The sequence below is a fragment of the Sinocyclocheilus rhinocerous genome, unplaced genomic scaffold (assembly GCF_001515625.1).
Source record: "Sinocyclocheilus rhinocerous isolate Xijiao unplaced genomic scaffold, SAMN03320098_v1.1 scaffold656, whole genome shotgun sequence".
NCBI classification, from domain to species: domain Eukaryota; kingdom Metazoa; phylum Chordata; class Actinopteri; order Cypriniformes; family Cyprinidae; genus Sinocyclocheilus; species Sinocyclocheilus rhinocerous.
The window spans coordinates 675,348-686,615 of record NW_015648010.1 but is presented as its reverse complement, the minus strand read 5'-3'; the positions used below and the strand labels follow the sequence as shown (position 1 = coordinate 686,615).

The 11,268-nt window shown below is 38.3% G+C and overlaps 1 protein-coding gene across 1 annotated transcript; it reads left to right on the top strand.

Annotated features, from left to right (window-relative positions):
• The first annotated feature begins 252 nt into the window (after nucleotides 1–252).
• On the top strand, nucleotides 253–10,482 carry LOC107709549 (uncharacterized). Its single transcript, XM_016514045.1, has 4 exons — nucleotides 253–461; nucleotides 2,005–2,103; nucleotides 8,122–8,272; nucleotides 10,289–10,482. The coding sequence occupies exons 1-4, from the start codon at nucleotides 264–266 to the stop codon at nucleotides 10,480–10,482; spliced, it is 642 nt and encodes a 213-aa protein (XP_016369531.1). The 5' UTR covers nucleotides 253–263.
• Nucleotides 10,483–11,268: the final 786 nt, after the last annotated feature.

Here is an 11,268-nt window from a genome sequence, read left to right as displayed (position 1 = left end):
TAGAAAAACAGGTACACACACACACACACACACACATCATCATCATCATCATTCATCATCATCTTGGAGATTATTTTCTGTAATTAATTCAAACATCACTTTAAACGTTCATTAATGTAATTAATTATATCTGAATATGAGTTGTCTGTCATATTTAAACCATAATTTGATTTAAAGAAAAGAAAAGAAAAGAAAAGAAAAGAAAAGAAAAAGAAGAAAATAAAGTGGGGGAGAAGGAAAAAAAAAGAGCAGTCACTATTCTCATGCACACTGTTCCCGTCTGGATGGCCGGACACTTGTTAGATGTGGAGAGAGCGGGCTGGTTTTGGAGGAGCGCAGTGATTGGGGAGGGTGGGACTCCAGCAAGTGCGCTTTATCCTTCCTCTCCAAAGACGAGCCAGGTACAAACACCAGCTGACAGCCAGCCCGCCAACAGCCTTCAGCTACTCCAGCTAATCACGGTAAGAACAAAGTTTGTTTCTATCCTCTGTCGGTTAGCTGTAGTGGAGAGCGCTTGTGTGGTTCAGTCCGAGAGCGCGTTAACCGCCCGCGCCGCAGCTGCGCTCTCAACGCTCTCAACGCTCTGCGGATCAGGAAGAATCGCGCCGTTATTCAACAGAGAGCTCTCAGTGTGACGACTGGTAACAGTGACGGGGAACGATCGATCTTTTTATGACGAGCTGATTTTGGAATGTTTTGCAACTTTATCGCTTCAGATATGACTTTTAAATCCATCTTTGTTTTTCTTTTTTCTTTTTTTTAACTGTTTGAAGAAAGAAAAACTTTAAAAATGTTTCCAGTTTTGCATTCTGCATTGTATATATAACTACATGAAATTGATATACAAAGACTAATTTATATAGTTTGTACAAACAGAAAAGTAGTTGTAGTATTATTATTATCTATTAGTTGAATTGTGTTCTTGCTATTTGGAATAGATAGTGGCATGCATTGTGCTGAATAAGAGAGTGTTGTGATAACCTCTGGAAGATCCATCTGTGACATTCACCTCAACCTTTGACTCAGAGGGACATCAGTTGCCACACTCTCTAAGCACTTCAAGATGTTCACTCTCTCTGTCTTACACACACACACACACACACACACACACACACACTGCTGTTTTAGGTGAATCCTCAGTTGTTGGCCAGCTTGTCCATGTGCTCATCATGAAGTCGCTCCAGAAACAGAATCCTCACAGCTGGGCTCCAGCTCTCTCTCTCTAATGCCTGCTCTAATAAACAATGATAAAGGGATGGCAGTAAGGAGACACTGACAGAATGAGAGGGGAGGGTAGAAAAGGAGGAGTAAGAGACAGACGCCAGACTCTGGGCTGTGTCTGAACAGATCAAACTTTATTGCTCTGTATTTGATCAGTGTAATATTCTTAGGTTAGTATTTTTGCAACTATTTAATAATGATTAATTGGATTGTATTGAGTAAACCAATTATAATTCCATATATGGTTTTTATTGATTGATTGTATTTTTAAATATTATTGGCTGATAACCAAACCTTGTTGGCAATTATATATATATATATATATATATATATATTGTGTATGTGTAATTATGTGTAATTTTTTTTGGCAATAAAGTGTTTACTTCTCTTGCTGTCTCGTTATCAGTACCACAGAAGAAGCCGTATCAACTGACCACTATTTTTAATAGATTATGCTTGAAGTAAACAATGACACAGTCAAAGTCTTTTCTTTTAAAGTCATGCAAATTTAAAAACGTACGATGACTCTGCTTTGATTTATCTGATCACCACCCAGTCCGGTTGATTAAGACACACTTAAGCAACATAACATTGCAATAGAAGAAGGCTCTATCGCTTCACCATCGGTTCCCGCCCTTCGGCTGTGTTTGGCTCACCTCATGTCATCTTTAGCTTTGAGTGGCAGGTTATTTCTAATCCAGGTTGGTGGAGCTCGTCTCTGGGATAAACAGTGTGAGGTTGATTGAGGTCCTCACCTCTCGTGTGTGTGTGTCTTGTCTGCAGGCCTCAATCACAGCAGCTCCGGCTCGTAGAATGAGTTACTACTTGGATCCAGTTTCCTCCTGCCAAGCTCTTCAACTGCCTGACTGTCTGGGAGTAATGGTAAGACCCCCACCCTCCACTATAAATCACCTCTGTTTGGCCTGAGCTGCCCACTAGCCATGAGTAAGAAACAAGTGAACACACACTCATGGTTATTACAGCAAACACAACCCCAGAATCTGCTGGCATGACATTCGCTTCCACTTTTCTGAGTTTTAAGCTCAGTTAACAGCATTTGTGGCATGATGTTGATTAATAAAAAATGTATTTCCACTTGTCCCTTCTTTTGGGACAAAAGACTGATAAAAAGTGTACCTTAAATGCATTGTAAGTTGCTTCGGATAAAAGCATCTGCCAGAAATATCAACTCAAAGTTTTCTTCAAAAAAGCAGAAATCTGGGTTACAGTGAGGAACTTATAATAGAAATGAATGAAGCCAGTCCGTAAGCATTAAGATACTCACAGTTTCGGTATTATAGCCACAAGATCTAACTTTGTTGTGCAGCATTTTACTTTGTTGGCATTAAAACGTAATGATGTAACCACTGAAACCATAAAGCAACTGTAAAAATGATCATTTAAGTAGTTTATATACAGCTAATAATTTAAATACAGCTAACATAATAAACAAAGTTTTATGAGAAAAGGTAGTGTATGTATTTGTTGAAAAATTATAGATTATAAGCATAAAATAAATCCTTCATAAAACTGGCCCAGTGCCTCATTGTAATATTAATTTATTCATTTATTATTATTATTATTATTGCAATCAAAATTATGCCACAATTGCTGTTGATTTAGCTTAACTTTTATTATTAAAGCCTTAAGTAATTATATACAATGTATGTTAAAGTGATAGTTTACCCAAAAATGAACATATTGTCATCATTAACTCACCCTCATGTTGTTTCAAACCTATATGAGTTTCTTTCTCCGGCAGAACACAAAATAAAATATTTTGAAGATTGTGGGTAACCAAACAGTTGCCGGTAGCCATTGACTTCCATAGATTTTTATTTATTTTTTCCATGCAAGTCAATGGCTACCAGCAACTGTTTGGTTACCCACAATTTTCAGAATGACATCATTTTCATTTTTGCGTGAACTATGCCTTTAAATAAAAATTAAATATATTGTATATATAATAATGTCCCTGTAAATCTTCAGTTTCAGTTCAATCAAAACATATGCTTTATTTTATGAATTGTTAATGCATAATATTCCAGCTCTGTCACCTCAGGTTTCTTGCATCCAGGTGTTTCATACACATTTGCTATTATCTGAGCAGATGCAAAGGTGAATATCAATGTGATTTCAGTGGCATTAAATGGATGTGAACCCACGGGTGACACCAGATCTGCCCCTGAATGCAGAACGCTGTTTGCACACTCGAGAGCTACAGGTTTTTCTCAAACCAATTTAAATAAATGCACAATACAAAGGGTGGGGAAGAATTAGCATGGGAATGCTTAAAGGGAAAAACATTTACCTCCTTTTAACCCCCATCCACCCCATCTAGAGGTCAGAGGGGTTAAGGTAGTTTGTTGGGCGCTTGTAAAAAGGGAAGGTTTTACAGTCCTGGCGAGGAGTCGGCCGGGGCACATTGGGATTCTGCACAGGTGAGTGCAGAATCAAAGGTGTCTAATAAAGATTCAGACAGGACATCAAGCATCAGTATGCACAGACAGGGCTGTTAGTGTCTGAGCCGGAAAGGGTCGCATGCTGATCCGCACCCGACCCGGCCTCCTCATGCAGGGCTCACCGTTCTGCTAATCTGCTCAGGTGGCCTCGTGGCTTTTGAAATCGAGACGCTTGTCTCCCACTACGGTCAAAGGCTATGCGGAGGGGGCTTCCCTCCCGGTTCATTCATTTGCATGCGCTGAAGAAGAAAAGGCATTCTCTGATCTCATCTCTCCCCTGAACATCCCCTCCACCCCTCGCTCGCTCACGAAGACGAGTGAACTGAGGAAGACAGGCAGATATTGTCTGTGTCATTAGCACTACAGACTAAAAGAACAAGATTGCCTGGTGTTATTGTTTCTGCTTAAGTATCTGTTGACAGGACACGCTTCATTTTTCTTAAAGGGTTACATAAGAGCATTCTATAAAAATCCACTTGTAACCAATGTAGTGATTACAGAATGAATGACGTTTATATGTCCATTCTTCTTAGTGAATCTAAAAACAAAATGCAACCAGGTAGTCTAGTTACCAAACAAATGATAATTTAGAGTCAGTTTCTTTAAATAAATCAAAACACATACAACGCAACCAGTCTCATCCAATTTGCGAATGAATGACTTTTATGAGCTAATTCTTATTACAATTTGTCTATGCATTATCAACATTATTTTATAAAAATTAAACAAATGAAATATTACCATGTTTTTGTTTGTTTCAGTACATTTCATGCATTTGGCAGATGCATGCTTTCAAAGCAACTTAGTTAACAATTTTTACAATAATTAATTATGCATTTGGCAATGAAGTTGCATATCTCTTCTTTTTTTTCTTGGTATTTATGCTTTAAACGTTTTCAAAGCAGAGGTAATGGAACTGTTAAGCAGTCTGAATCATTATGAGAAATCTGATCCGGAATCATTCAATTCTCTTTGTGCATCCTGATGTTGTACCACTAATTTCCCACTCATCATCAGATATCCCAGCTCCCTGATTTAACCATGTCAGTGGGTTCAGGGGTGGCATTGCCCTTTTTTACGGGACAGGACCCTCCTGTACCCCATAAATCCTAGCCGTCCTCCCTACTTCCTCCGTCTCTCCCTCAGCCATCATCTAAATCTCTCTCTGCTCTCGACTTCTCGTCTCCGCTCCCCATGACTCCAGCGAGGGACGTTCAGACAGCCTAAGCACGATCCTCCAATGAGCTCAGCTCTGTAAAGCTGCTTCCAGGTCTCGGCTGATAACCACAGTCTTAACTCAGCAGCAGGTTTATCAGATGGGCAGTCGGTCAGGTTGCGGACGCCTCCCTTCATGAAGAACAGCCCTGGAGACAGACAGTAGCTCAGATAAAGCGGCTTCTGTCGCCACAGCAAACTCAGTTCACAACCGGTCTGTTCACACTTAGGGAATATAATAGTGGACACACTTTCTCTTTCTTTGAGCCTGCAGGGGCACAGTGTTAAATACAGAGTGTCTCTTATATGTGCAGGTTTAGGAATAGTTCACGTGAAAATGTACTATGAACTAGACTTATTTGAAGTGAATGTGAACTGCGTCTGTCAAGCTCCAAAATGACCAAAAAAGCATCACAAAAGTGGTGCATATGACTTGTGCACTATAGTCCAAATCCTCTGAGCCATTTGTTCGTTTTGTGCGAGGAACTGATTGAAATCTTTGTGGTTATTCATGGAAAATTTTGACATAGTTAATGAAAAGTAGCTGAACAAATCACTCTTTGAAGTTTTCTTTTAGTCGAAATGATACATTAACAGTTGAGTTCAACTCAATTAATGATCCAGTCACTGCGTTTAAAAGCACGAGATTATTAACGGTTATGTCTTGAATTTTGGATTGTTGGCTTTAGAAGATTTGCAATATAGTGCAACAAGTCATATATACTATTTTTATTATTTTTTGTGATACTTTAAAGGTGCTGTTGTGTCATTTTGAAGCTTTTAACACTAATGGGGCACTTTGTAAGCATTAAAACACTCACTGTTCAAATAATATAGCCACAAGATCTTAACCATATGTGTTAACTTTGTTTGTGTAACGTTATATCTTATGTGATTTTAGAGCTTTTTTGTCATGTCAATGTAAGGCAGTAAATACTGAAACTGTAATTTACATAGTTACTTTTCAAATAAAATATTTTTACATAACATGTAATGTAGGTGTGTTTATAAAATATATAATACAATATAATATATTATAAACAAATATTCCAAAACTATTTATTTATTTATTTGTTTATTTATTTATTTATTTATTTGTTTGTTTGTTTATTTATTTACTTATTTGTTTGTTTGTTTGAATTTGTTGATTCAGTTCACAACACTGGTTATGTTGCTTTTGTGTCATTTTGAAGCTTTTAAAACTCCAGTGTCCAATTATTGTGCATGCACTAAATTTGGTGTGGGATTCAATTAGAAACAATTTTCACTCGGACATTAAATTTCACAAATAATTACAACAAAACGACAAGTAACACATTGAATTAAATATACCATTTTGAAGTAGAAAGTGTAAAATAGTATTGCAAAACATACTCAAATAATCTCTGTTTTGAGTACAGCTTCAAATATTTTACCATATGGAAATTAGAAAGTGTAGATTTTGGATTTACGTATTATGTGTAAGTTATAATGTTTGTTATGCTATAACATAATGTATGTTAGTAAAACATGAGCTTTTTGTTTTGCCTGAAAAAAAATGGCTGGACTCACGTTGTCACTTTAACTTTACAGTTACATTATCTTCGAAAAGCACGAGAGCTGCTCTAAATGAACTCCAGCCGTGCCACCTGCGGCAGCCACACGTCAAATTATTATTTGCACCACAACCAGCCATGCTCAACACTTTAGTCTTGATAAGTCATATCAAAGAAAGCTTGCAGCTTTTTCGAAATGGAAAGAAGCTCTCTTTTTTTGCAGACAGATAACATTTCAGATAATCTAGAGCAGACGCATGCGCTCGCCCTGCATTAATGCTGATTTATTCACCACAGAGATGCTTTAGATATGCTGATACCAGTTAACCTGTTCCTGCACCCAGCAGTGAACATCACGACATCAATCAAAACCCCATTGAAAATGGGACATGATTTTTGAGTCAAGCGTGCAGCTGGAGATTTCATATCAGGTTTCTAAAACAAGAGTGCACAACAATCTCCTCCAAACTGAAGGCCCTTTACGCTCTGGTCACAAAAACAGCATTGTTTCATCAATCTTAAACATTCTTTTCAAGAAGTTAACCGAGACTGTCAACAAGCCGAGGACAATGCCTATTTACTGTATGCACACATCTTCTACACAATTACATGTGATGGCATGTGCTTTTGGCCAAATGCTATTCAATGGACCTTTATCTGTCACAAATTGTTTTGTAAGAGGTATTTTCCCTCAGAATGAGCCTCAGAAGCTGTTCTCTGAAAACATCCCGCAGATGAAGAACTGTTTGTGGATCTGTTGGCCTCTTAGACGCAGATCTCAGAGAAGGATTTGGGAGATTGAGTGGCTAATGCTTCTGTGTGTTTACCGGATCTTATTTTTGAGGGTATTAAAAGGTCAGAGTTGATCCTGGATCAGTTTTCTTTCTGCAAAACATATTCGACCTATGACCTCTGATTCCACAATACTGATTGATATTTTAATGTAAACACTGTACCCTATAAATAATCATCCATTTGTTTTGTTTTGAGCATAGTTCTTAAGGTCTTAAGTTATGAAATGTATCTTTTCTCTGAGACAAAAGAGCCTGACATACTAGCAAAACAAACAAAAAGTTTGATTTGTTTTTTTTTTTGTTTTGTTTTTTTTGCATATCCCAAAGACAGAGCTGACACAAATTAAATAATAAAATAAATTAAAAAATAAAATAAAAAAAGTTCAAGTTCTGTGAAAAACTAGAATATGACTATTTTGGTGCTAGCCTTTACTAACATTATAAGAGATCTTCAAGAAAAAAGAAAAAAAAATGGTTATGACCCTGTTAAGGAACCAGTTGACTCAGCAAAGTTCTCTGCTAGTGTCTCTCTCATTTTCTTTCTTTTTTTCTTTTTGACTGTCTGACTTCCCCTTCTCCTGGCCTGACGTCAGAGTCCCACCGAGATCAAAAGAATAAAATTGTTTCTCAAGCGCTTTGCTTCAACAGAAACTCGAGCTGCCTCGGGCCACACAGGGAATTTCATATGAAAACATCTTTGGTAAGCGGTCATGAATGAAACCCCTTGAAAGACAAAAGACCTTTGACACAAAAAGGGTTTAGATATAAATTTATATCACTATTCTGCGTTTACAGTGCACTGCAAATCATCCAATCATCTCTGTGGCTTTCCCAAGTAACAGCAGCATCCCAGCTCTAGCTTCAGTAGTTTGTGTTGTGTGTGTGTTTCTGTAGAGGTCGAGTGGTGGGATGGCAGTGACTGTGGTTCCTCATATGCAGCTTCCTGCTGTGTGTCACCCACAAACCCCAGCTCCACCCAGACCCCAGTACGGCCAGCATATCACCCTGCAGGAGGTGCCCAACGGAGCAGAGCTCAGCCCCAGCGGTAAGACAGAAGATGCTCTGTCTGTGTGTGTGTGAGTGTGTGCGTGTGTGTGTCTGTGTACTGGTTTATATATCCTGGTGGGGACTTAAACTTGGCTACACACAGACTCATGGGGACTCATGGGACCTAAATTGTGGTCCCCACGGGTACAAAAGCTTATAAATCATACAGAATGAAGTTTTTTGAAAATCTAAAAATGCAGAAAGTTTCCTGTGAGGGGTAGGTTTAGGGGTAGGGTTGGTGTAGGGCAATTATTATTATTATTATTATTATTATTATTATTATTATTACAAATCCATTTGTTTATCATAAATATTTGTAAAATTAAATTTAAATAAAAATAAAAACACATTATTATTATTATTATTATTATTATTATTATCATCAAATATTACCTTTCTTAGATTATAAACATACACATTTTTAAGTAAACATTAATATATTTCCTTTATATTTTGTTTATATTATAAACATGGTAAATGTATATATAATTTATGTATTTACTTTTACATTTAGTCATTTAGCGTAAGTTGATCCACATATGACAGCCTCTGAACTTGGTCAATACTAACCTTATATACAGGCACTGGACTAAAAATACATTAAATCAATCATCGCTCCCAACATTCATTTAGTTGACTAGTGCTATATGCTGTATTAACAAAAACATTAATGGTATTAATAAAAACACTTACACTGGCATGCTACGCAATATCGCGTTCATAATCGAATGCGACTCATCTGCGATTATGAACACGATATTGCAGTGATCTACGGCTCTGTGTAATAAATGCTGATCCATCTAAAAGCACATGATGGAGATTTACTATAAATCACAGAACCGGCTTTACTGACGAGATGCTCATGACAATCACATGCGATTTATCGTGCAGCCCTAATTTCTTTGTTTGTTTGTTGATCACAAAGTACAAAGTAGATGAAGAAAACTATGATGCCGGGTGTTCAAAGCGCCGCCATTACTGTCTAGAGTGCGTGGAATGGTGCGCTGTGATTGGTTGAGCGGATATATCGCATTCTGCAGAGAAGGAGACTGGCGTTTGTCGCGGTTTGGAAAAAAAGGGAGAAAACATGACAGAATAACTCGGCGGATATCGCATTTTGCGTAAAATTAAAAATGGACCTTTCAATACCGACCAGATACAATACTGATTTTGGCGGAACTCAATTTTTAAAAAAATGGCGTTTATCGCGTTTTGGAACTTTTTTTTATTTTATCTAATTCTGTTCTGCACAATTCATAGGTTCATATAATTTCTATATAATTATATGTAATTATATAATAATTATATGTATTATTTAGTTGCTTTGCTTAAAATGAAAATTAAATACTAAAATTAAAATGAAAATTAAATTACTTTCCTTTTCGGCTGACATCACACATCCCTCTTACTTTTTTAACCCCTCCCCTTCGTCCTGGTATGTAATGCACACTTTTCACTGTCCAATCAGTTCGCTAAAATCATTCCATGCAACACTTTATCTCATTAAAACAAAATGTTTGTAATAAAAAAAAAAGTTTCACTCTTAAATGTCTTATAACGGGTTGCGAGCAGTTGATTGTAGAGTAAAGAAAAAACACATGACTCAGAATGAGGTCAATACACTCTTGACACAATGTGAAGTTGAGGCCAGTTTGGCGTAAAACAGATCTGTGTGTGTGTGTGTGTGTGTGTGACTGTGAAACGTGCATGTGCGCAAACACACACTTCAGATTTGAGGAGGAGGAAACTGCAAGGCATCTGGTAAAAGCATCTCTTTGGGGGTCAATGTCCCCGTCGTCCCCCAGAGAACAATGTTTTCTCTGCCACACTCAGTGCATGTGTGAGTGTGTGTGCGTGTGTGTGTGTTTTTATTTGTGTGTGTGACGTTGGATGGAGGAGGTGACTGCATGCTCTGGATTTTTTTGTCCAGGACATTTTTTTTTAAATGTTTATTCAGAATGAGAACATTCCTCCCAGTGTTTGACATCAGCCTCCCTGCTTTTCAAAATGCCAGAAAAAGCGTCGACATGCACCATCTGTACATGCATGTGTGTGTTGGGATGGATCCAGCAGTGGCACCAACTATCGCTTGACACCTCCCCAAACGGGACACAAGGCCACAAGGGTACGAGGGCGCGAGGGCTCCGCAGCGGCCGTCCTTTTCCCAAGCCTCAGGGCCCCTGGGGGATCGGGCTGGGTCGGGTTTGATGGGATTTGCTGATGTTTGTTGCTGGAGCCACTCACTGAAAGCCTCCAGCTTGGCCTGAGCACGTTTCACCATCATAAACAACGTCAACTGGAAAAAAATGACCTCTTGAACTTTTTCCTCGGAGGTGATGCATGTGAGCGCTGTGAACGCTCTGATGTTTGGCGTTTTATTTAATACGACATGTTTAGAGAGCTTTTGGAGGCCGGCAGAATCCAGAGATCGTTTCTTTAGTAATGGGTGAGGCACGGTTTAGTCAGATCTAAAGCGAACGAGTTCGCTTGTGTGAGACGGTAACCTCAAAACACACTCTTGAACTGTCATCCAAGCCACCTCGTGCAAAAACCGTTGGACTGCTACAGCTGTTAGTCAGAATGAAACAGGCCGCCCTCCTGTCACCCAGAAGATCTCGTCTGGAGCAGTTAGTGTGACTTTTTACCTTATACTTTGAACTGAAGTCATCAAGCACATGCATAAGAGCAGTTGGAATCACACAAATTTTGAAACGTGTCAATTTGTCACATTTGTGGCATACATTTAAATACATGGCATACACGTTTCAATAGAAAGGATATTAAATGAGACATACCTGTATCTTTAAATGCAAATGAGCTGCTGCTCCCCGCCCCCTTTGCCAGAATAGAGCTGGGCCATTACAGCTCATACCTGGTAAAAAAAAAACATCTGTTTTGGTTCTGATTATCATGTTTATCGTTAAACCATATGAGTTTAAACTTCTGATATATGGTTTTCTGAGCGCACACATCCGAAGCACACGGACAGAAAGC